This window comes from Dermacentor variabilis, chromosome 3 (assembly GCF_050947875.1).
Source record: "Dermacentor variabilis isolate Ectoservices chromosome 3, ASM5094787v1, whole genome shotgun sequence".
NCBI classification, from domain to species: Eukaryota; Metazoa; Arthropoda; class Arachnida; order Ixodida; family Ixodidae; genus Dermacentor; species Dermacentor variabilis.
Window position 1 is genome coordinate 221,966,597 of NC_134570.1, and position 26,527 is coordinate 221,993,123.

The 26,527-nt window shown below is 48.6% G+C and overlaps 1 protein-coding gene across 1 annotated transcript in view; it reads left to right on the forward strand.

The window, feature by feature from the left end:
- Window positions 1-16,065: 16,065 nt before the first annotated feature.
- The window catches only part of LOC142574428 (uncharacterized), a 45,969-nt gene continuing 35,507 nt past the window's right edge, over window positions 16,066-26,527 (forward strand). Inside the window, exon 1 of the mRNA XM_075683513.1 lies at window positions 16,066-16,189. Coding sequence (XP_075539628.1) covers window positions 16,168-16,189 — 22 coding nt within the window. The 5' untranslated portion in view covers window positions 16,066-16,167. The remainder of the gene's footprint in view (window positions 16,190-26,527) is intronic.

Genomic DNA, 26,527 nt, shown 5'->3' on the forward strand with positions numbered 1-26,527 from the left:
AGTTGTTCTTTCATCCACTTTAATTTCCATTATTTATGGTTTCCTCATTTCATTTAGTAAGCACAAGTTTTTTCCATATGTTGTCCTTGGTGTCAGTGTGTGTTGGCTTCTTATGATAGTATATATTGTCACGCGGTGGTGACGTTCAAGAACACAGTAGCAATACTGGGAAAGACAAAACTAACTTTTATTGGGCGAACCTGTGCCCACAAAAACAGGCTACACTTATAGCACAACGATAGCGGCGAACACCGTCGGCGATCGTCGAAAATCTGATCAGCGGGCCAAGCGCGTCGGTTTTTATACAGCAGCCGTCGAATGTTCCAGACTAATCGTTCGGACCCGCGTGCCTACAACAAAGTTCTACACCATTCGCGTCACGCGATGAAATCAGATAACGCAAGGTTCGGCGACAACAGACAGCCGGGTAGAAGCATCAATAACTTTCCAGAAACTTCGCGTACATGCAGGCGCGTCCCGCGCTGCGCGATTACATTTGTTACGCGGCGAAACGTGGTCGCCCGATAAAGATAAGTACACGTGTCAATACCCCCTTCTTAAAAAGCACCTAGACGATGCTGCATACAAATGAAAGTAATTAAGAAAAACACCCGTAGCAAAGAAAACAACAAAATAAGGAAGTTCGTCACCGTCTCTAACAGGGTTTCAGACGCACCGCGTGGACCACTTCGCATCGTGCGCGGCGCTGCTGTGAATGCGAAATTCCGTCTGGCACGACCTCATAGTCCAGTGCGCGAATACGTCAAATGACCTTGTAGTGTCCGAAATAGCGGCGCAATAGTTTCTCACTCAGTCCTCGTCGGCATATCAGTGTCCAAACCCTAACACGGTCGCCGGGCTGGTACTCGACCAAGCGTCCTCGGAGGTTGTAGTGTCGGCTGTCGGTCCTCCGTAGGCGGGCGAGCTGTCGGGCTTTTTCTGCGCGCTGGAGATAGGTAGCGACGTCAACATTCTCTTCGTCAGTGACGTGGGGGAGCAAGGCGTCGAGCGTCGTCGTCGGGTTCCTGCCGTAAACCAGCTTCAACGGCGTGATCTGTGTTGTTTCTTGCACCGCCGTGTTGTAAGCGAAGGTTACATAAGGCAGGACCGTGCCCCACGTCTTGTGCTCGACGTCGACGTACATTGCCAGCATGTCGGCGAGGGTCTTGTTCAGGCGCTGCGTGAGACCATTCGTATGCGGATGGTGGGCAGCTGTCCTCCTGTGGCTTGTCTGGCTGTAGTGCAGAATGGCTTGGGTGAGCTCTGCTTAAAATCCGTTCCTCTGTCGGTGATGAGGACTTCTGGGGCACTATGTCGCTGCAGGCTGTTCTCGACGAAAAATTTCGCCACTTCGGCTGTGCTGCCTTTTGGTAGAGCTTTAGTTTCAGCAAAGCGGGTGAGATAGTCCGTCACCACGACGATCCACTTATTCCCGGATGTGGACATCGGAAACGGCCCCAACAAATCCATCCCAATCTGCTGGAATGGTCGGCGAGCAGGTTCGATCGGCTGTAGTAATCCTGCTGGCCTTGTCGGTGGTGTCTTGCGTCGTTGACAGTCTCGGCATGTCTTGACGTAACGGGCGACGTCGGCCGTCAGACGCGGCCAGTAATACCTTTCCTGTATTCTCGACAGCGTCCGGGAGAATCCGAGGTGCCCAGCGGTTGCATCGTCGTGTAGGGCATGCAGTATTTCTGGACGCAGCGCTGATGGTACAACAAGAAGGTAGCTGGCGCGGACTGGTGAGAAGTTCTTCTTCACGAGCAGGTTGTTTTGTAGCGTGAACGAAGACAACCCGCGCTTAAATGCCCTACGGACAACGTCGGTGTGCCCTTCCAAATACTCGACGAGGCCTTTTAGCTCCGGGTCTCCTCGTTGCTGTTCGACGAAGTCTTCCGCGCTTATTATTCGAAGGAAGGCGTCGTCATCCTCGTCATCTTGCGGCGGCGGGTCAATGGGGGCGCGTGATAGGCAATCGGCATCTGAGTGTTTTCTTCCGGACTTGTATATTACCATGACTTCATATTCTTGCAATCTGAGCCTCCACGGCGCCAGCCGTCCTGAAGGGTCCTTTAAGTTAGCTAGCCAACACAACGCGTGATGGTCGTTGACGACTTTGAATGGCCTGCTAAAGAGGTAAGGGCGGAATTTAGCTGTAGCCCAAATGATGGCGAGGCATTCCTTTTCAGTCGTAGAATAATTGCTTTCCGCTTTTGACAGCGACCGGCTAGGATACGATATCACCCGTTCAAGCCCTTCTTTCCTCTGGACTAGGACGGCACCGAGGCCTAGGCTATTGGCGTCAGTGTGGATTTTGGTATCGGCGTCCTGGTCGAAGTGTGCAAGGACCGGCAGCGACTGCATGCGTCGTTTGAGTTCTTGAAATGCCTTGGCCTGCGGCGTTTCCCACTTGAACTCGATATCACATTTGGTTAGTTGTGTTAGCGGCTCCGCGATGCTTGAAAAGTCCGTGACAAAGCGCCTATAGTAGGCACACATGCCCAGGAATCTGCGCACTGCCTTCTTGTCGGTTAGCTACGGGAACTTCGCAATGGCAGCTGTCTTCTGTGGGTCCGGGCGTACTCATTGGCTTGCGACGTGGCCTAGGAGTAAAAGGTCATCGTAAGCGAAGCGGTACTTTTCCGGCTTCAGCGTGAGCCCTGATGACTTGATGGCCTCTAACACTGTCGCAAGCCACCTAAGGTGATCGTCGAAATTTCCGGCGAAGACAACGACGTCATCCAAGTAAAAAAGACACGTCTGCCACTTAAATCCTGCTAACACCGTGTCCATGACGCGCTGAAACGTTGCAGGCGCCGAGCACAGTCAGAATGGCATGACCTTGAACTCGTAGAGGCCGTCTGGCGTGATGAAGGCGGTCTCTTCGCGATCTCTCTCGGCGACTTCTATTTGCCAGTAGCCAGACTTGAGGTCCATCGACGAGAAGTATTTAGCGTTGCAGAGCCGATCCAATGCGTCGACTATTAGTGGAAGGGGGTAGACATCCTTCTTCGTAATCTTGTTCAGTCGACGAAAATCGACGCAGAAGCGTAGGGTTCCGTCCTCTTTCTTCACCAGGACTGCAGGAGAGGTCCACGGGCTTTTCGACGGCTGGATGATGTCGTCGCACGGAATTTGACTTTTTGCCGCATAGCTTCAGATTGTCGGGTCGAAACGCGGTAAGGGCTCTGGCGGCCTGGTCGAGCGCACTCTTCCGTTATGATGCGACGCTTTGCAGCTGGTGTTTGTCGAATCCTTGATGACGTCGAAAAGCAGTCTTTGTATCGCCGAAGAACACTTTCGAGGTGTTGTTGCTTACTCATAGGAAGACTTGGATTCACGTCGAAGTCTGGTTCGGGGACTATGCTCATCGCGGTAGATGCGGCTGAATCCGAGAGGACAAAGGCATTGCTGGTTTCCACAATTTCCTCGATGTATGCGATTGTCGTGCCCTTGTTGATGTGCTTGAACTCTTGGTTGAAGCTGGTTAGCATAATTTCCACTTGCCCTGCGTGGAGTCGAGCGATCCCTCTTGCGACGCAAATTTCACGGTCGAGCAGTAGATGTTGGTCGCCCTCGATTACGCCTTCTACGTCAGCGGGTGTTTCGGTGCCGACAGAAATAATAATGCTGAAGCGCGGTGGGATGCTCACTTGATCTTCGAGCACACTCAAAGCGTGGTGACTACGACAGCTTACCGGCGGTATCGCTTGATCCTGTGACAGCGTTATCGATTTCGACTTCAGGTCGATGACTGCGCCATGTTGATTCAGGAAGTCCATGCCGAGAATGACGTCTCGTGAACACTGTTGGAGGATAACGAAGGTGGCAGGGTAAGTCCGGTCATGAACGGTAATTCTTGCCGTGCAGATCCCAGTCGGTGTAATCAGGTGTCCTCCAGCGGTCCGAATTTGAGGGTCTTCCCATGCAGTCTTAAGTTTCCTCAACTGGGTGGCGATGGGTCCACTCATGACGGAGTAATCGGCTCCCGTGTCTACTAAGGCGGTGACTGCGTGGCCGTCGAGAAGCACGTCGAGGTCGGTGGTTCTTTGTCTTGCGTTACAGTTAGGTCTTGGCATCGGACCACGGCTGCGTCGTGTTGAACTGAAGTTGGAACGTCACGTCGTCAAGTCGTCTTTCGTCGGTATAGTCTTGGCTTCCTGATTTCGTCGGGAAGGTGGCGTGTCGTTATTATGTCGTCTAGATGGTCTCTTCGTCGTCTTCGTCGGCGGCGGAGGATCTTCGTCAGTTCGACCAACAGCAATCGCACCTCCATCGGTTGCTGCTTTTAGTTTTCCGGATATGGGCTGACGGACCGGCCCCGGACTGGGCCGGTGTATGGTTGGTGCTGCGACGACAGGTAGCGGCGTAGTGACAGCGGACGGGAAGGTCGTAGAGGGCTCCATTGAGTGACGGCGAGGTAGTCGGCGATATCGCGAGGTCGTTCGCGAATCTGTGGCTGCGGCACGTTAATAGCGAAACCTCGCAGTCCCATCATCCGGTATGGGCATCGGGGGTACACATCGCCGGCTTCTCCGCAGTGGTAGCCGAGCGGGCGGTGGTCGGGGGCGCGCCAAACGTCAGTCTTCCTTGGAATGCCGCGTGGGTTGACGGGTTGGCGTGCTGGCGTCGGGGGTGGGGGTGGATGACGGAACTGTGTCGTCACTGGGCCCAGCCGTGGGCGCGGAGGGGGAACGTGACGGCGGGCTACAGTGGCGTATGTCATCGCTTGCGGCTGAGGCTGCGGCAATTCAGGGGCTACTCCGTGTTGTTGTTGGAGTTCCTCACGCACGAGGTCGGTAATCGAAGTCACTTGAGGCTGTGATGACGGGAACAGCTTCTGTAGCTCCTCCCGCACGACCACTCGGATAGGCTCGCGCAGGTCGTCGGTGGCCAGTGACTGAACTCCTGCGTAGCTTGTCGAGTTCGGGCGGCGGTCGAATTGCCGGTTTCGCATCTCGAGTGTCTTGTCGATGCTGGTGGCCTCGCGAAGAAACTCGTCGACTGTCTTTTGTGGGCTTCGTACCATTCTGGCAAAAGGTTCCTCGTTCACACCACGCATGAGTAGGCGGAGTTTCCTCTCCTCGGACATTTCAGGATCGGCGGGGCGAAATAGACGGCTCATTTCTTCCGTAAAGATGGCAACGTTCTCTTTTGGTAGCAGCACTCGGGCGTCCAGCATTGCTTCGGCCCTTTCTTTGCGCACGACGCTTGTAAAGGTTCGTAGGAAGCCGCTACGGAACAGGTCCCACGTTCTCAAGGTCGACTCCCTGTTCTCAAACCACGTTCTGGCGGCGTCTTCTAAGGCGAAGTAGACATGCCGCAGCTTGTCGTCGGTGTCCCAGTTGTTGAATGTCGCAATTCGTTCGTAGGTCTCCAGCCAGGATTCCGGGTCTTCAGTCGCTGCTCCATGGAAGGTCGGTGGGTCCCGAGGTTGTTGTAGGATAACGGTGGACGCTGGGGCAGCCATTGGGGTTGTCTTGACCACGATCTTCTTTGTCTTCTCAGGTAGAAGTCCGTGCTCTGGGGGCAGTCCTTGCAGTCTGCGGCTAGCACGCTGGTCTTGGGCGGTGGTGGTTCTGTCCTCGGGCTTCGGGCTTCGATCGCGGCTTTGTGGGGGCGTTCGGTACATGAACGCACAAGCACCTCCACCAGATGTCACGTGGTGGTGACGTTCAAGAACACAGTAGCAATACTGTGAAAGACAAAACTAACTTTTATTGGGCGAACCTGTGCCCACAAAAACAGGCTACACTTATAGCAAAACGATAGCGGCGAACACGGTCGGCGATCGTCGAAAATCTGATGAGCGGGTCAAGCGCGTCGGCTTTTCTACAGCAGTCGGCGAATGTTCCAGACTAATCGTTCGGACCCGCGTGCCTTCCACAAAGTTCTACACCATTCGTGTCACGCGATGAAATCAGATAACACAAGGTTCGGCGACAACAGACAGCCGGGTAGAAGCATCGATAACTTTCCAGAAACTTCGGATACATGCAGGCACGTCCCGCGCTTTGCGATTACATTTGTTAGGCAGCGAAACGCGGTCGCCCGATAAAGATAAGTACACGTGTCAATATATATATATATATATATATATATATATATATATATATATATACATATATATTCGAATACACTTCGAATATTCGCGCACCCCAAATATACATATATATATATATATATATATATATATATATATATATATATATATATATTATGGGTGCGCGAATATTCGAAGTTTCGAATACGAATAGAATATTTTCCTTATTCGAAGCGTATTCGATTCGAGAAATGCACATTAGCAAATTTCGGAATATTCGAAGATCGCCCAATAACGGTAGAAATCGCGAATATTCTGACAGGCGGAATAATTGAGCAAGTTACGAATTATATGCTTGCTGCGCATTCTCCTCAGAACATGTTTATTCATTGAGAACTTCGTATGACCGGCTCATTATTTGTATGCTCTGTTTCAGTCTATCTGCATGACGCCCGTGAGACACGATCTGTTTCAGTTTATTTTTACCAAGCTTTATTCTATAGCTCTTTCGTAACCATATAAGATGTCGTTTAGGGCTCTGTAACTATATGCGATGAAATATGTATCCCCAAAGTGTTACCTGGACCATCTTTAGACGTTTGGAAATTAAAAAGAAATAAATATGTCCGATGAGAACGTTGCATCGCCATCGACGACTCCCGCCTTGTGTTCCCGCTTTTCTCATGTAATCGCCGGCTCTCTGCTACCTGCTGCGCTGCTTCTTCTTGAGACAAACGCAAAACACGCTAACTTCGCCACTGCGCTTTTTGCAACTATCTCAGTGCTGATACAACCCTCGGTCAGGCGTGTCCTCCAAGAATGGCATCAACTACAGATGACGAGCCACCGAGCAAACAAGAAAAGAAAGCCGGAAGAAGCCTTCTTTGGCGGCACTACACAAAGCTCTCGCCGTCGACAGCTCGGTGCAAGTCGTGCGAACATACTCTTGAAATACCAACGGGAAGGACCACTACTATTCAAAATCAGAAGAAGCATCACCCTTTGTTGATGGAAGAGTACAAAAAAGAGGCCACTGCAAATCCTCTGTTGAAGGATCAACCGACACTGGATGATATACTTCATCAGAGACAGCAGTCATTGTCTCAGAAGAAAAAAAACACACTTCACCAGAATGTGGCAGCCATTCATTTCTTCACCATTTCTGCCACATCAGTTCAAAGCACTGGTCGAAGAAGCTGTACAGTCGTGCTACAGTCAGTTACCTCGAACAAAATTGTTGCGTGTGCTCTTCCCGCGCATGTACAACGATGCAACAGCAAAGGTACCACACGAGCTGCGAAAAGTACTTGAACATGGAACAAGCACTCTCGCTATTACGAGCGATATCTGGACGTCGCGTGCCAACGAGGGGTTTGTAAGCCTCACGTGTCATTTTGCCGCGGTGAAGTTCGACATGAAAAAGTTGACTTCGAACACGCGACATCTGGCGGAGAGTCACACGGCTGTGAACATAGCTGCGACATTGGAGCAGCTATGCGCCGACTGGGAGATACCAATCGACTGCGTGAAGTACATCGTGACGAACAGCGGCTGCAATATCTAAGCGGCCGCAATATCCGAGCGGCTGCAATATCCGAGCGGCTGCCAGGAGACTGCCTTGGCTCCAGCGAGCCTGCTTTTCGCACACTCTGCACCTAGTGATCCGCAATGAAATGTCGTGTACTCCGCCAACCAACAGACTCTGCAAGAAGGCTGAAGCGATTGTAAGGAACTACAAGCATAGCCCTAGTGCACACAAAAGAATGAACGATCTGCAGACGTAGCTGAACAAAGACGTGTTCTATGTTGTGTAGGATGTTGACACAAGATGGAACAGTCAGTACCTCATGCTCTCAAGGCTCCTTGAACTCTAAGAGTCCATCAGACTTGAGCTCACCTTTTCGGACACGAGCTTAGATACCTTTACCTCTGCAAAGTGAAGAGATGCAGTGGAGTTTTTGGAGGCATTAAAGACGTTATTTGACGCAACTTTGATCTGATGTGCTGGAAAGTACCCCTCATTGTCCTGTCAAATGCCAATTATTTTGGAATGCTGCATTGCCTCGAAGATTGCAAAGGCAACTCAGCGTTAGCTAACAATCTCGCACAATGTGTCAAGACTTGTTTTGCTGAGTGAGAATTCGATGAAGTGGTCAACCTGGCCTTGTTTCTTGATCCAAGCTTTAAGGACAGAGTTCATAAGGCGTCTGGTTAGATTATCTGGCTGAAAGACATTGTAACAAGGGAGCTCCGCGCAGCTGGCGTAGAACCGAGTGAGGACACTGCCATGCCAACGTCGAGTTCATGTCCGCTATTGGTATCCACTGTATGGAAAGGTTTTGACGGTCTAGTGGTGAACAAGGAGAACGCACATTTGGTATCTGCCTCTGAGAGGGAAGTTACAGACAATACGGAAAAGCATCTTCTCGAAAGGGGCAAGGATCCTTGTGAGTGGTGGCAGCCCATTGGCCGCTTCACGTACCCGCTTTTAAGTACACTCGCCCACAAGTACTTCGCCATCGCTGCCGCCTAAGTTCCAAGTGAAAGTCTTTTCTACCGTTTGAATTGTCACAGTGCATACAGCGCGTTTACTTTCTGAACATGTTGAGCAGTTAGCTTTCCTTCATGATAATCACTAAAAAGTGCATTACTTGACTGAGAGCATTACCTGTCATTACCTGAGTGCATTATCTGTAATGAGTGTCTTTTTAACTTGCAACATCCTTGTAAAATGCAATATTTTAACAAACGTTATAAAACTATTGTTACCACATTTTGCAACTTTTGAATACTACGTACGTACATATTCGACATTCGATTCCATATTCGAAGACAGTTTTTTGCCTTAATCGTATTCGATTCGTATTCGAAAAATTCAATATTTGCACACCCCTAATATATATATATATATATATATATATATATATATATATATATATATATATATATATATATATATATATATATATATATATATATATATATATATATATATATATATATCGAGAGGTCTCGTGGACGCCAGCCACTTTAGTGTGGAACCAAGCCTGCTACAACGCCATCGACCACACGTATGGAAGCTGCTGTCATCCATCTGTCTTCGGACTGGGGGGATAGTTGCACTGGTCATGCGCTAGAAGGCTTGACTTCGGCTGGAACCACAATAAGGACACCGGGACCGACGCCTGCTCGCAATTCGAAGTGACGGCAGTGCAACAGCGCACCGCTCCTGGCCTTTCGCACGACTCTTTACTGTGCAGTTATCAGTGTTTCGACGCATCGACAAGGACCCGTGGATGCCTACCACTTTTATTGTGAAATCGAGCCTGCTACACTGTCATCGACGACACGTATAGAAGCCGTGGTCATCCATGCGTCTTCGCACTGCGGGGATTGTTGCACTGGCGATCCACAAGGCGGCTTCACTTCAGCTGGCACTACCATATAAGGCACCGGGACCGACCGCTGGGCTCAATTTGCAGTGACGGCGGTGCAACAGCGCACCGTTTCGCTTCCTACGCTGAACACTTTACTGCGCCGTTATATGTTTATCGACGCATTGACTCTTTATATCGACTCTTGTATGCGAGCCGCCTTTTGTGGAACCAAGGCTGCTACACCGTCATCGACGACACATATAAAAGCTGTGGTCATCCATCTGTCTTCGCACTGCGGGGATGGGGATGGTTGCACTGGCGATCCGCTAGACGGCTTCGCTTCGGCTGGCACCAGCATATAAAGACACGGGGAACGACGGCTGGGCGCAATTTCCAGTGATGGCAGTGCTACAGCGCACCGCTCCTGGCGTTTCGCACGACTCTTAACTGCGTAGTCATCCATGTTTCGACACATCGAGAAGGACCCGTGGATGCCAGTCGATTTATCAATGGAACAAGCCTACTACACAGCCATTAAGGACACGTCTGGAAGCTGCTGTCAACCATCTGTTTTCGCACAGCGAGGCTAGCTGCACTGGTGATCCGCTAGGCGGCTTCACTTCGGCTGGCACCACCATATAAGGACACCGGAACCGACACCTGGTCGCAATTTGCAGCGACGGAAGTGCAATAGCGCACGGTTCCGCTCCCTACGCTGGATACTTTACTGCCCGTTATCTGGTTATGAACGCATCTACAAGAACTCGTGGAGGCGAGCCGCCTTATTGTGGAACCAAGGCGGCTACACTGTCATTGATGACACGTATAGAAGCTGCGGTCATTCATATCTTCGGACTGCGGGGATGGTTGCACCGATGATCCACTAGATGGCTTCGCTTCGGCTGGCACCACCACATAAAGACACCGGGACCGACGGCTGAGCGCTATTTGCAGGGACGGCAGAGCAACAGCGCACCATTCCTGCCCTATCGCACGACCCTTTACTGCGAAGTGATCTATGTATCGACGCACTGACTAGGACTCGTGGACGCCAGCCCCCTTAACCTGGAAGCAAGCCTGCTACACTGTCATCAATGACACGTGTGGAAGCAGCGGTCATCGATCTGTTTAGGTACTGCGGGAGAAGTTGCACTCGGATGCGCTATACGGCTTCACTTCGCCTGGCACCACCATTTAAAGACACTGGGAGTGACGGTTGGACACATATGGCAGTGACGGTAGGGCAACATTGCACCGTTCCTGGCCCTACGCACGACTCTTTTAAAGCGCAGTCACCCGTTTTTCGATGCATCGACGTGGACCAGTGGACGTCAGCCAATTGATCGATGAAGCAAGCCTTCCGCACAGTCATCGACGACACGTCTGGAAGCTGTAATCTATCTATCTTCGCACTGCCGCGATAGTTGCACTGGTGACCCACTGGACGGCTTCAAATAGGCTGGCACCATCATGTAAGGACACCGGCACCGATGGCTGGCCACAAATGGCAGTGACGGCAGTGCAACTGCGCAAATTTACTGGCCTTATGCACGACTCTTTACTGCGCAGTTATCCGTGTTTCGCAGCATCGACAAGGGCGTGTGGACGTAAGCCGCTTTATTGTGCAATGAAGCCTGCTACCCTGTCATCGACGACACGTGTGGAAGGTGCTCTCGTACACCTGTCTTCACACTGCGGGGATTGTTTCAGACACTTCAGTAACTAAACTTGTAAATAGGTTATGAGCTGATATCATATATTTATTGAAACTCATGATTTTTGCACACTTATATTTTTTCTTTTTTCAGATTTATTTTGCAGCTCATGCCCGGTCATCTCAGATATTTCTAAATAATTCTAATTATTACAGACCATTCAGTAACTCAACTTGCCACTAAACTTATGCTGTGATATCAAATCTATAATGGAACCCATGAATTTCGTAGTTCGCTCACACCTCCCTATTTTTTTCTACTTTCATATAAGCGTTAGTATAAGACTTCATATAAGTGTTAGTTCTACTCTAAATTTCGCATATTTTTTTTAGTGAGATGAACCAGTGGTACGCTGCGTTAGGGGTTTCGAATTGGCACTTTTGTTGATTGGAAACTTGTCATGGCGTATCATGCAGAATGTTGTTAGCCTTTCGCGACAGCGCCTTGTTTGTAGGGATTCTAGATTCGCAGAACTTAAAAGAGCACTTGCGGATGTTTTGCTGCTCTTCGAATAACAAAGCAACCTAGCTGTCTTTTACTGGATATTTTCTAGTTTTCTTATATTTGTATTTGTGTACGGATCCTCTACTGCCGCTGCGTATTCGAGTGTTGGCCTTAGGTACGTTTTATAATGCACACGTTTTATATCCCGCGCAGCTTTGGGAAGTATCTGCCGTAAGTTGCCGAGTTGTGTCATGGCTTTCTTGTGTATGTAGGTGACATGATCATTGTAGCGAGGATGAGATGTATAAACTACCCCTACGTATTTGTAACTTGAAACTACCGACAGATTGTTTCCGCTGATATTACAAGTGAAACTGACTTGATCGCTCTGACGCGTAAGTGTCATGCTACCGTTTTATTTTGTTGTATTTGCATTTGTCACGCAGTGCACCAATTTCGTTAATTTGTGTAAACGATTTGGAAAGAGAAATCTGGTCATCAAGCTATAAATTTCCTTATATAGGAAGCAATGGTCTGCAAATAAACAGTTTTTACCGGTCTGTGTTGAGCAACGTCGCTTGCAATTAAAATTAAATTAAATTATGGGGTTTTACGTGCCAAAACCACTATCTCATTATGAGGTACGCCGTAGTGGAGGAATCCGAAAATTTAGGCTACTGGGGTTCTTTAACGTGCACCTAAATCTAAGTACACGGGTGTTTTCACATTTCGCGCCGATCGAAATACGGCCGCCGTAACCGGGGTTCGATTCCGCGACCTCGTGCTCAGCAGTCCAACACCATAGCCATTCAGCAACCATGGCGGGTAATGTCGTTTAGAATAACGGCGTAAGAACACAACCTTGGGGGATGCCTGAATGAACGGAGGCCGAATCATAACTGACAGCGTCGATGGGCGCTTGTTGCTGCCTAAAAGAAAAGTATGCTGCGATCCATGCAAGGAAGGAATCATTATGTGTTAAAGGTGTTAGTTTCAGAAGCTGTTTAGAATGTGATGCATGGTCAAAAGCTTTCTAGAAGTTGAGGAGTATTTTTTTTACAGTACACCCTGCCGCGCCAAAGCATTATAGCAGGGGAGTGGGTACAACATGAAGTGACTAGCACGAGAATATAATCGCACAAAAGGGAGGGATGACAAAGGAGCAATGCATCAAGATAAAAAAAAAACGCACATATGATATCAACCACGCCAGATTATCCGACGCTGCGGCAAAGTCGTGAGTGTATTTGCGTTTTCGTGGAAATTGCTCGTCGGAAACCACGCTGGCGACTTCCAATTATATTGTTATCTTCAACGAACTTCGAAATGTGCTTGAAAACAGTGTGTTCGAATACTTCGGCACAAGTCCAGATGAGAGAGATTGGCTTATAGGAGGTAACAATGGATTGATCGCCTTTTTTGGGTATTGCGGTTATTCTAACGCATTTCGAATCACTGGGAATTCCCGCGTGTGATAAAAATATTCTAAATATTAAAGAAAGAATTTTTCGCGCACAACTCAGCATATCGGTGTAGGAAAGCGTTCGGGATTCCGCGTATCCAAGTAGACTTTTTTGACGCTTAGTTTATGAAAAATCGATAGTATTCTTTCCTCAGTGATAGTGATGTGATCATTGGGCAGTAATTCTTCAAGCATCGAAAAATGTGGAACGATACTGTCGTCGTCAGTGAACACTGAGAAGAACTAACTTCCTTGTTATCTGTTCTGACAGTACTGTTAATTAAGAGCGTCATGATAGATTTTTTACCTTCAGAGAAAGGTGTCGCAAGAATTTTTTCGGATATGAAGATGGAAAACTTTCAAAGGCACACTTTGATAGTCGTCATTTGGCTTTTGTATGTCATGCTTTAGTCGAGCTACAGCAAAATATAAAACAAAACGAACAAAAAAGAAAATAAAAGCATAATATCCTAACATCGTACCAACACGCGTGCGTTGCTAAGTGCCTGTTACCAGCTGCCTCGATGAAAACTTATTTCTCTGGCAGACAAGAAAATAGCAGGAGACCTGACGCACTCATAATCATCGCTTTTCATTAGTGCAACTGCCACAGTCTCGTGCGACCTTTATGTTTGATCGAGACTGCAGTGTTTTCAAGATACGGAGCAGACTCACAGTCACGGCAGTGTAACACCAAATATCCCAGTCATGTCATGTTCCTGCCGTGCTCCTTTAACCACTCATTCCGTCTGCCACATGATAGCGGTATCCGATCCACAACACCTTCGGCGCATGCAACCAATGTATCCAGCGGAGGTGTCTATGGCTAGGATCTGAAAAAAAAATGTATCAGATATGTTGACAAAAACAATGCGCCGGAGCGATGGACGCTGTGGCCCAAATTCAGGCCTATAATGATGCGTGTAGAAACGTCCGTGACCCGGAACGTTTTCCGCGTGCTCTACGTAAAGGAAGTGTTACTGCGCGCGCATTACGTTATCAGTCGCAGCGGTCATTTTGAATGTTATCAAATTATCGACCATGTTATGACGCATGATCTGCATGGCCATATATTAAACGTGGGATGGCGGCGCTCCTTCGGTCCTATCGGAGGGTCGAGAAGCACAGCGAAACGCGATAGCACTCCCACCAGTCGTTGTATTTAACGTGATTGGACGGCAAGTGGATGGTTCTCTCTGAACGGTTTGGAATTGAGCGCTACACAGACGTCAATTTGCCGGCCACGCGTCATGGGCTGTGTATCGATTTAATCTTTGGCGAGAACATGTCGAGCGGAGCAGTAGAACCTATCGCGGTGTACCACAGCGACCACAAAGCTATGGTCACTGCGGTAACGAATGAGACAAAATAGAGACGATAACTACCACACAGTTGCGTGTACATGTCCTTATTCAATAAATGTTGCAATAACCATTAAATATATATCGTTACAAATATAGTCATCGCAATAAAACTTCGCGGGTTATCCTTCTTCACAGATTGGAAGGGCGCTAAATTTTTTATCTTGTTCTTTAGTTTGCACTATTTCCTTTAGTTTTTCACCGGCGATATCAACCTGCCCAACTTCATCAATCTGTCCGGGGCTGACGTGACGACTTTTACGCCTGCATTTTCCCAATGTCCTTGAGATGCTGGAACGTCATGTGCAGATACGGAATGACCGTCAGCTTCTTTCGATTGGACTTTCAATCTGCTTGTGCTGAGTTTACCGCACACATGCGTCAAGTTCTTTGCGAATAACTGAATTTCTAAATTCGACAGCCATTACTGCGCCTTTATTTGTGTTGAGTACCCACAGATCAGGGCATCTGACAAGCAGTGTTAGTACGTACGTGAACGATAATTTCTTTGAAGTCGAAGATGTGCAAGTGAGCAAGAAAAAGAAGTGGAACAAAGGGACCGGATATTGGTAAACATGACCACATGGAGCCAACAGCAAATGCAGCCGCGGAAAGCATAGACGAAGTTATTTGTAGTTTTAATGCAAGTGTAGAAATGGTAAATTAAAGGAAAAATGAAATCGGACGTAAGCCAACTTGCCGCCGGTGGGAAGCGGACGGCGCAGTGCGAACGTTGTGCGCTTCCCTCCCCCTGGCGGCGTTGTTGTCCCATTTCGTTTTCCTGTATCCCTTCTGCGCTTCAATTCAGACTGCAAATAAGTTCCTCCGTGCTTCACGCAATTTCGTTGATTGTTAGCTTCATATTGAATAAGAAGAAGTGTACAGCCGTATTTCTGTGTCACTTATTCCATTTTAAATCGGCGTTCACCTAGTGTTCACCGAGTACCAAAATTGTGTCTTTTTTTACTCAGCATCTGGCATCAACGAAATAGAGAACAGGACTTGAGACGCAAAACGAACTCGATAACATGTTTCCTCGCTACGGACGGCACCGCCACGAGGCTGCGCTCAGTCGCCAAGCGGCTTCGTTCAGCGAGCAAAACGTAAACAGGACGCGGAATGACGACGGCGAATGCAACACCGCGAGCTTGCGTTGTCTCTTGTACACATTGTGGCAAGTTAGCCGACACCTCTATAGTGAGCGAACAAATAAAAAACAAGAAAGGCGAGAGAATTCGCAAGCTTCGAGACGGCCCTTTGCACCCCGACACGGCGATACCAGCAGCGCGCGAGAGCCGACTCTCGATGCGATTCCCATGGGCCTAACAGACCGACCAACGGCTGACGTTCGACCTTGGACTTGTGATGTGGCCCCTCAGTGCGGCGGTTAAAAGCACAATAAAGGCACTAGTTGCGGAACATGGCCGCGCGATGACGCTTTAATCTCTAGCAGGATTTTTATGAGATTCGCTCGACTTCCGTCTCTAAACCATCGTGCAGGTATTACATCGCTTGTAGCGACTTTGCTTGGCATGGTGGTTACTAGAAATGAGGATATAGACAATGTCATTAATGTGTGTCGCAATAGCAGCGAGTTTACCGGGATGCAGATGGTAGCGCCCCCTGGTCGTGTTGCCGCTAGGTGAAGCACGACTCGGGAGCGCAGCTTGCCTTCTGAACATCACAACTGCGCGTCCTCCAGCTACTTGATCCTCTGGAAAAGCGCCGCCGTGGCAGACGCTACGGGGACTAGTCACGCTTCACCATGGAGGCTACTAGTGGACAAGGTAAATACCCTGTTTACCCACGTTGCGGATATTTTGTCTGCTAGTACAAGTTGAAAAATAGAGAAATCTGTGTCGTCTGCGTGAAAGTTATTTTATGCGCGCACGATCTGCTTGTTGCGTGTACTGTGTGTGCGTATGTTTTGGGAATGCGTGTTTTCACCGCCAACCACCCCTAGCTGTTTGGGCTCAGAGTCCAGTGACTCTTCAATACAAACTATCTTCCACTCTGTACGCAAATAGGGGGTCCGAACAGTAGAACTGACATGCGCCTCACTTTAATGCGTTGCGAAATTCGCAGCAGCAGTAACTTGCTCCTTTGGATCTTTCGCAAGGGCGCCGAAGCTGTGAACATTAGGTCGTACTGCATTCCGCCGCTCATGAAACACCCACAAAGGCCCCTCATTCAGATATGAGAGCCTGTACAGATGTGCCCCAATATTTGAGCTACCTTAGCGAGTACAATTTTACGGCTCCTGGGCCCTGGCGCCTAAATTGGTTACGTTGTGGTCCTCAATTGCAAGGCAGGGGTACGGAGAAGACGTCTACGCTACAGGATACATGAGTGGCAATTATTTTTCGGGGCTTGTGGCTTTGCAAGGTGTGTGGCAGAAACGCATTGAGCAAATATTTCCTTCTTGACTCTGAAATGCCTTTATGTTCCTTTACGCCGTTTCGCGTTTACAAGATAGATTATATTTCCAGCTGGTATTTTTTTCTTGTTACTCCACTCATGCCTTGCTAGTCTTATTTTTCATTCAATCACTTGTGTTATGCTCCAAGCCAACTATAGATCGACAGTTACATTAAGCTTATGTTTGTGCAACCACGATGGGAAAATGCCGAATGAGTTGCATAGTCCCACTTTAGATAAGTGCACATAACGAGACGTGAATAAAACAAAAATGGGCTACAGAAAGCAGTTCGAGAAGATTCAGCATGCAGAGTATCTGCAGGTGGATGCGGTAGTTGTCAGCCCCACAGAATGTGCAAGCTTTCTCTCCAAAATGAGTTGAAAGCTGCTCTTGTTTTTTGTCTTCGTTCTCTTTCTTAGAAGTACTGCATAATCTTGTGTTCAATATTATTACACGCAATAAAAGTTCACACCAACAACTGAACAACATGGACAAGGAGTACTCAAATAAGAGCCAGTGTAGGAGGCGCCCAAGAACACAAAGGCTCTTAAGTCGGTTCAGGAACAGGCTGCATATAGCTCGTGTTCTTAATGCTAGTTTGCCTTAAGTAAACAGTGCTGTTAACGCACTACATCCGTGTATTACAAATCGCTATAAGCACCCACAGTGGAACTCACAAAAGCATGCACTACCTTCTGAAAAATTCGCACGATCCGCCATTTTGGACACTCCCGTCCTTTGCTGCTCATTGAGGGCTTTCCGCTAGAAGCAGTGATCTGCTTTTCGGAATCAGCAGTTTCGTCAGTACGTAGGAGCTGAAATGCCTCGCGAAAGTTAGAGCAATATTCAAAAAGGTCTTTCAAACTGCACACCTAAAAACTTAGCCAGCTCATATGTCATGTACTAACCACCGCCATAAGGTTGAAGTCCCTTTTTGTCAAACTAATTTGTTTTCTGATTCATTTACCGCGGAGGTAGTCAAACAGTGAAATCACTTGCCCATCTCCTGCGTCCCTATTCTAAAAGCTTCCTGTGTAAATGTGCTATTGAAGAATATTATATGCACCAACCACTTATGCCATGTACCTTTATTCACTTTACTTGTCCCTTCTGTAATGCTTTCGGTAATTGAAGGTCCGAAGATAAATAATTTTTTCGGCATTGATATGGAGCAGACTGTGGCAGGATGGCAGAGTACCAGACTTTGAGGGCGAATTAAACTCTAGAATATCTGCATTTTGGCTGCTTTTACTTCGAAATAATTATGCAGAATTTTATGCAGTTGATGATAATTTTTCAAAAGTGTTAGAAAATTTGTTATGAATATATTGTCGTGTAGGGGTGACGGTGAATTATACAGCGGTAAAACTGTGAATCAAGAAACCTTCTTTTTATTGGGGAAACTTGTGCCCACAAAAGCAAGTTACACTCAAAGCACAACGATACCGGCGAACACAGTTGGCGACCGTCGAAAATCTTATCGGCGGGTCAAGCGCGTCGGCGTTTATACGCCTGTCATCGACGGTTCCAGTGAAATCGCGGGTGCCCGCGTGTCTTCCAGAAAATTCTACACAATTCGCGTCGCACATGCTTTGAGATTACACAAGATTCAGTGACAATAAAAAACGGGTAGAAGGATCGATTACATTTGAGAAACTTCTAATACATGCGGGCGGGTTCCGCCCTCCGCGATAACAATTGTTACACGGTAAAAAGTGGTCACCCGAAAAAGATAAACAAGTACACGTGTCAATAGCCTCCTTTCGAAAAGCATCGTTCCGATACTACAAACAAAACAGCAGAGCGAGAATCGAAAGCACACTTAATAAACAAAAGTAACACAACAAAGAAAAAAAGTCCAAAGTAACACAGTACAAAAAAAAATCCAAAGTTCTTTAGCGCTGGTAGAATGGTTTAAGTCACATATCAAGGACTCTTTACGACCGTGAGCAGCGCCGCTGTGATAGCGAAATGCCGTTTGACCCGACCTCATAGCCCAGTGCGCCAATGCGTTAGATTATCTTGTAGGGTCCGAAATAGCGGCGTGAAAGCTCCTCACTGAGTCTTTGTCGTCGTATCGGGGTCCAAACCCAAAAATTTCGCCGGGCTGGTATTCGACGTAGCGCCATCGAAGGTTGTAGTGTCGGCTATCGGGTCCTCTGCTGGTTCTTGATCCGCAGGCGGGCGAGCTGTCGGGCTTTTTCGGCGCGCTAGAGATAGGTCGCGACATAAAGATTCTCTTCATCGGAGACGTGCGGCAGCATGGCGTCGAGAGTCGTCGTCGCGAGTTCCTGCCGTAAACCCGCTTGAACGGCGTGATCCATGTTGTTTCTTGCACCATCGTGTTATAAGTGAAGGTTACTGGCAGGAGGCTTCCCAAGTCTTTACAACCTACTCGCAAAGAAGGATTTTTGACCAGTCCGCGCAAACCACGTTTTCGTTGTTTCCTCAGCGCTGCGTCCAGTACCGCACACCATACATGGCGAACCGACCGCTGGGCACTCGTGTACATTGCTAGCATGTCCGCGAGTGTCTTATTCAGGCGCTCCATAAGACCATTCGTCTGCAGTTGGTAAGCAGACATCCTCCTGTGGCTTGTCTGGCTGTATTGCAGAAGGGCTTCGGTGAGCTCCGCTGTAAATGCCGTTTCTCTGTCGGTGATGAGATGTTCAGGGGCGCCATGTCTCAGCAAGATATTCCCGACGAAGAACTTCGCCACTTCGGCTGCGCTACCTTTGGACAGAGCTTTCCTTTCAGCGAAGCCGGTTAGGTAGTCTGTCGTCACGACGATCCACTCACTTCCGAATGTTGACATTGGAATGGGTCAAAGCAAATCCATCCCGATATGCTGAAATAGCCGACAAAGAGGCTGCATCGACTATAGTAATCCCACAGGCCTTCTCGGTGGTGTCTTGCGTCGCTGATTGTCTCGGCATGTGTTGACGTAGCGGGCGATGTCGGTAGTCAGGCTCGGCCGGTAATTCGTCTCCTGTATCGTCGATAGCGTCCGCGACAATCCGAGGTGCCCAGCGGTCGGATCGCTATGTATGGTGTGCGGTACTGGACGCAGCGCTGAGGGAACAACGAGAATGTGGTTTGCGCGGACTGGTCAAAAATCCTTCTTTACGAGTAGGTTGTTTTGAAACGAAAACTAAGACAATACATGTTTAAAATATTTAGGGACAATGTCGGTGTTCCTTTTCAAATACTGGGCAAAGATTTTTTGCTCCGGGTCTGCTCGTTGCTGTTCAATGAATTCGTCAGCATTTATTATTCCAAAAAAGGCGTCGTCATCCTCGTCACCTTGCGGTGGCAGGACATTGGGGGCACGTGATAGGCAGTCGGCATCAGAATGTTTTCATCCGGACTTGTAGATAACACTGATGTCATATTGTTGAAGTCAGAGGCTCCACCGCGCAAAGTGGTCCTGAAGGGTCCTTTTAGTTCGCTAGCCAACCCAACGCGTGATGGTCGCTGAGGACTTTCAATGGCCTGCCATATAAGCAAGGGCGAATTTTGCTGTAGCCGAAATGATGGCGAGGCATTCCTTTACCATTGTAGAATGATTGCCTTCCGCTTTTGATAGTGACCGACTAGGGTAAGCTATCACCCATTCAAGTACGTCGTTCCTCTTGGCTAATGCGGCACCGAGGCCTAAGCTACTGGCGCCAGCATGGATTTCTGTATCGGCGTTCTCATCGAAGTGCGTAAGTACGGGTGGCGAATGCATGCGTCGTTTTAGTTCTTGAAAGGCGTCGGCATGCCGGGTTTCCCACCTGAATTCGACATCACATTTAGTTAGCTGGGTCAGCGGCTCAGCGATACGTGAAAAATCATTGGCAAAGCGCCTCTAGTAGGCACACATGCTATGGAATCTAGCAACTGCCTTCTTGTTGATGGGCTGCTGGAACTTTGCGATGGCAGGTGTCATCTGCAGGTAGACGCGGACTTCACTTTTGCTTGTTAAGTGGCCGAGGAACACAAGCTCATCGTAAGCGAAGCTGCACTTTTCCGGCTTCACAGTAAGCCCTGATGACTTGATGGGCTCTAGTTCGCTCGGAAGCCGCCTAAAGTGATCGTCGAAATTTCCGGTGAAGATGACGACGTCATCCAACTGAAGAAGATAAGTCTGTCACTCTAACTCTGCTAACACCGTGTCCATCATGCGCTGAAGCGTTGCAGGTGCCGAACACAGTCCAAATAGCATGAGCTTGTCTCGTAGAGGCCGTCTGGCGTGAGGAAGTCGGTCTTTTCGCGATCTCTATCGTGGACTTCTATTTGCCAGTAGGCAGACTTGAGATCCATCGACGAGAAGTACTTAGCGTTGCAGAGCCGATCCAATGCGTCGTCTATCCGTTGAAGGGGGTATGCGTCCTTCTTCGTGATCTTAGTAAGTCGATGATATTCAACACGCAAACGTAGGGTTACGTACTTTTTCTTCACCAAGATTACAGGAGATTGCCACGGGCATTTCGACTGCTGGATGATGTCATCGCGCAGAATTTGACTTTTTGCCTCATAGCTTCTTATTGTCGGGTCGAAACGCGGTAAGGGCTCTGGTGGCATGGTCGAGCGCACTCTTCCGTTATGATGCGATGCTTTGCAGCTGGTGTTTGTCGAATCCTTGATGACGTCGAAAAGCAGTCTTTGTATCGCCGAAGAACACTTTCGAGGTGTTGTTGCTTACTCATGGGGAGGTTTGTATTTATGTCGAACTATAGCCGTCGAGGTAGATTCAGCCGTACCTGAGAAGACAAACGCATTTCCAGTTTCCACAATTTCCTCGAGGTATGCTATCGTTGTGCCCTTGTTGACATGCTTGAACTCCCGGCGGAATTTGTTTAGCATCGCTTACGCTTTTCCACCGTTCAGTCAAGCGATGCCTCTTGTGACGCAAATTTCCCGATCGAGCAGTAGATGTTGATCGCATTCGGTGATGCCTTCTACATCTGCAGGTGTTTCGGTGTGGACCGAAATGACAATGCTGGAGCGAGGCGGGATGCTCACTTGATCTTCCTGCACACTCATGGCGTGGTGATTACGGCAGCGCTCTGTCGGTATCGCTTGATCTTCGGACTGCGTTATGAAATTTGACTTCAGGTCGATGATTGTGCCATGTTGGTTCAGGAAGTCCATGCCGAGAATTACTTCTCGCGATCACTTTTGGAGCACAATGAACATCGCAATCTAGGTCCGGTCAGGAACTGCACTTTTTGCTGTGCAGATTCCAGCTGGCGTTATGAGGTATCCTTGAGCTGTCAGAATTTGAGAGTGGTCCCACGCAGTCTTGGCTTTCTTCAGTTTGGCTGCGAATAATCCACTGCTGACGGGTTCCTGCTCTAGTGGCTACAAGCCCGGCGACCTCGTGGCCGTCGAGTACCACGCCGAGGTGTGTGGCTCTCTGCCTTCCGTTGAATTTAGGTCTTGGCGTCGGATCACGGCTGCGTCGCTTATACCGGCGGCTGGTACCTGACTTCGTCAGGTTATCTTTCGCTGGTGTATTCTTTACTTCCAGACTTCGTCGGGATGGTGGCGTCTGGTTGATATCTCGTCGAGACAGGATTTTAGGTGTCTTCATCAGCGGCGGAGCATCTTCGTGAGTTCGGCGGACAGCAACCGCACCTCCATCGATTACTGCTTTTGGTTTTCCGGATATAGGCTCGCAGACCGGATTCGGGCTGGGCCAGTGTAAGGTCGGCGTTGCGGCAACAGGTAGCGGCCTGGTGAGGGCGAACGGGACGGACGTCGAAAACTCCCCTGAGTGGCGGCGAGGTAGTCAGCGATGTCGCATGGGTGGTGCCGAAGGTGTGAATATCGGTGGGCGTCGGTCAACGAAGCGGGAGCCATCGGTCTTAATGCGATGAGTGACGATAGGTGTTTTATCAAGGACGGGTGAATGGACGTCGAACAAACCGTGTTTTTTCAACAAATCGAGTAGGTCTCAGGTCTGAGTAGGTGAAAGGTTTGGGCTGATGGAACTTATCAGAAGAGAGCAAGAAGAGTCGAGAGAAGGCGGAGTTGATTCCGTCGGTGGGACAGTCAAAGGAACGAGGACAACGGGTTGAGTATAAACGGTGCATGTGATAGTTGATCCTCAAGGCATAAAATGGGGATCGGGAGTAGTGTTCAATGCAGTAACCATTGCGCACCAATGAGTGAAAGGACGAAGGCTGTGAGCGATCACAATTCCTAGATGAAATGCGTTCATAAGGATGAATGAACATGTCGTTGTGTACATTCCCAGTGGAACGAACGGCGATGATTTATTCTCTAGCCTCCTGAGACCCGGAATGCATTTGGGGGCACAGATTTTTACCAAACTTTCAGAATAAATCAGGATGGTTATGAAGGTGAAAAGTGTTAAATGTTTTTTCAATAGCCGTGATAATTTAAGCTCAGCGCGATGTCCAATATATTGGACACTGGGATGCTACCCGGTCTTTCTTTACCCAGGGCGCCCGTAATGACATACCGCGGATATTCCGCAAAACTCATGTGCAAAAATATTTTAACAACTCAAAAGGCAAAGTATTCAATAAAGTACATAAGAAGAGCATTCCTCTGCTCAAAAAAAAAAATTTCGCTCTTGTGTTCACTTCCCGTGGGCAATTTCAAAACACCTGTTTGTCCTTGGTGATGCAGAAGAAGTGCCGACATTTGGTGCAAAAGAACTTCGTTTTCATGTCGCAGCCCTGTAGTCTGCAATGGGCAGTGTTTGCAGTGTCTGCCAGTATTGAGTAGTGGGTAGTGCTCTTTTCTTGCGGTTCTCGAGGAGACAGCCGAGCCTGCTTGATGGCGGATGCCACTCGGCTTCGTTCTCACTCCGTTTCATCCTGCTTCTTCCCTTGAGCCACGAGAGTCTCAGCAACAGATTGGTGGAACTGCATATATTTGAGTATTTATTTCCGCTGTTTCTTTACGGAGCGTATGTCCCGCGTGTTCTGCACCCAGGAGTTGTTGAGGGCAATCTCGAAGAGGTGAAAGATGGCGCTGTCCACTTGTTCACGCCTGCTTTTATCCTGTAGTAACTTATCATTCGGTCTGCCTTGTCAACAACGCCCACGTTGAAGTTGTACATGCGAACAATATCTGGTAGAGGGATATTGATACTTTTTGCCTTACGAGGCCATCTGCGACAGTAAGTGTCTTGCGGATCGAAGCCATGGATTGAAAAAAGAAACGTTATTGGATTAATTCATAAGACACGCGAGGCCGGTCCCCCGAAGAAAAAAAGAGACGCAATTTCGTCCGCAAGCTGCTAAACGCCATCAGTACTCGCCTACTGTTCATAACAAGGCCATTGAAAAAGCATGGTCAAAATAACCGGGTTGAGTCCTAGCGTCCAACGTAATGGACACGCGAAATCAAAGGAAGAGTAAAAAAAGGTAAGCGCGCGAATAGTTAAAATTTCGTATTCTGCGCGTACGCTGTTGTGTCAACTTTAATATAAAATCAAAGATATGCCCTAAAAGCAGGTAGAAATACGAGAAACAGTGCTTACTTCTCCGGCAGCTGCCGTAAAACGCCGCGCCGCTTAATGCCGCCATTGTGGAACTGTTTCGGCGGGAATTTGAACGATGTATTTTGATCAATGCTGCATAGATGGCGCAAGCAGGTGTCCAATAAGTTGTACAGTGTGGTTTTATGAGGATGAAAGCCTTGTCACAGGAGTACTGTCTCATATCTGAATGTCCAATATATTGGACAAATCCCCATAGCGGGGTCTCAGGAGGCTAGAGGAGGAAAAAAGAACATTAGCCGCCGCTGTTACGAAACGGCTATGCGCATCGTTTGTAGAATGGCACTGCTGAGTGGCGTCGGTCAGGCAAAGGAGGCGCTGGCGATAGCTGATAAACGCGAAGGCGGATGACAATAAATCCGAAACTAAAATAAGTTTTGGAGTGCACTCACGTTGGACAGCAAATACTATGTCATGACGGATGCCATCAATATAGACATGTACTGTACATTGTGCGATCAGGTAAATTCTTGCATGGCTTGCACCACGCAAAGGAGCACCGCAGAATGGCGTCGTCACTTTTCGTAGACAGGAGCACAAATCAGCACGAATGACAAAATTGGTGCCACCAGTGTCACCAAGAGCTACTCCGCGAACATCTTCCACAGACATAAATAATCTGACGGGTGGTCTGGTGCAATAAAAGGCTGTCCGCTGGGTGCATTTTTCCCTCCTGAAACTGCAGCGTGGAGTTTTCCGCGCGGAAGTCAGGGGCCTGGGAGCGGGGCCGAAGTGGGAACATTGAGCAACGGCGTGGTGAAGGTGAGCGGCGCCAAGATGAACGATAGGTGGAAGGCATGTCACCTTGGTATGAGAGAGACGGTGTGACGAAGGTGGGTGTGTCATTCGCGGATAAGTTATAGGTAAATGCGTATCGGAGCGTTCTTGAGTGTAATCGCACCTCTCGTCCCGTTGGCACCGTCGGCAGCACCGGGAAATGTGTCCTCGGTATCCGCTGTAACAACAAAGAGGACGGGTAGGACGTCAAGCAGGACAGGAAGTTTGAGGACAAACTTGTGCCGATACTGAAGCCACGGATGCGTGTGCACATGGTGTGGTGCCAGGCGTAGTCGTATGTGGAGACATCGCGGCGATGTCCGCATATGTAGGTATAGTAGCAGCACCGGTAGCATCAGAACACATGGCGCGGTGAGTAGACGCGAGCTGTTCTTTAATGATTGCGCGCAAGCCAGTCGCAAAAGCGGAAGTGACGGTGTCAGAAGCACAGAAAGAACATTTCGCCTGGAGTTCCTCACGTATCATAGTCACGATCAAAGGACACAGGTCCATTGCCTCAGGGAGGCGACCGTCATACATGTCGGCGTGACCGTGAAGAGATTGGAGTTCCTCAAGGTATTGGCACATGGTAATGACATCTGGCACGGTGGTAGGGTTCTGTGCAGTCAGGGCGTTGAAGCCAATAGTATTGATTCCATTGCTTATGTAACGGGTGCGGTCGCTTTCGGACATAGCGTAGTTTACACGCCGACACAGGGCGAGGACATGTTCAATGTAAGACGTGTGCGACTCCCCGGAAAATTGAACACGCTGGTCGAGCTTCTTGTTCGCGATCTCAGTCTGGATAGTAGGAACATCAAAAATAGCCCCGAAACTTTTGAGTGTGGTCCAGTCAGGGAAGTCGGCCTCATGTTTGAGGAACCAAGTTTTAGCTACGCCAGAGAGGTAGAAAGGGACGTTAAGTAGTTTATGAGCATTGTCCCCCCTGCTGCAGTCGCTGACTCGATCGTAGTTATAAAGCTAGTCTTCGACGTCTTCCCCACGTAAGCCAGTGAATACTTGGGGGTCATGCTGACGGCTGTTGATTGTCCAGACGGAAGCAGACTGGGCAGAGACGACGGCATCAGTCGTGCAGGGTGGGTCTTCACTGGACATTGCAGCACACGGTGAGGTGATGCGACGACCCCAGCGGAGCTCCACGGAGGAACGGAGAGTGGACTTGGGGAACAAGAAGCAGCCTCCACAACTTCTGAGAAACTTCTTTATTCTCGAACATTCCGCGCTACGACGACAAAGAAGTCGCGGCTGTGATGATGATATGTACAGATACGATGATTACATGAATCGATGATAATATGTACAGATAAGGAAGATGAGACGCGAATAATTTGCTCGCATTATATACGTCGCTTCAAGACAATCGATGCTGAATTGTAAAGTAAGCGGTTG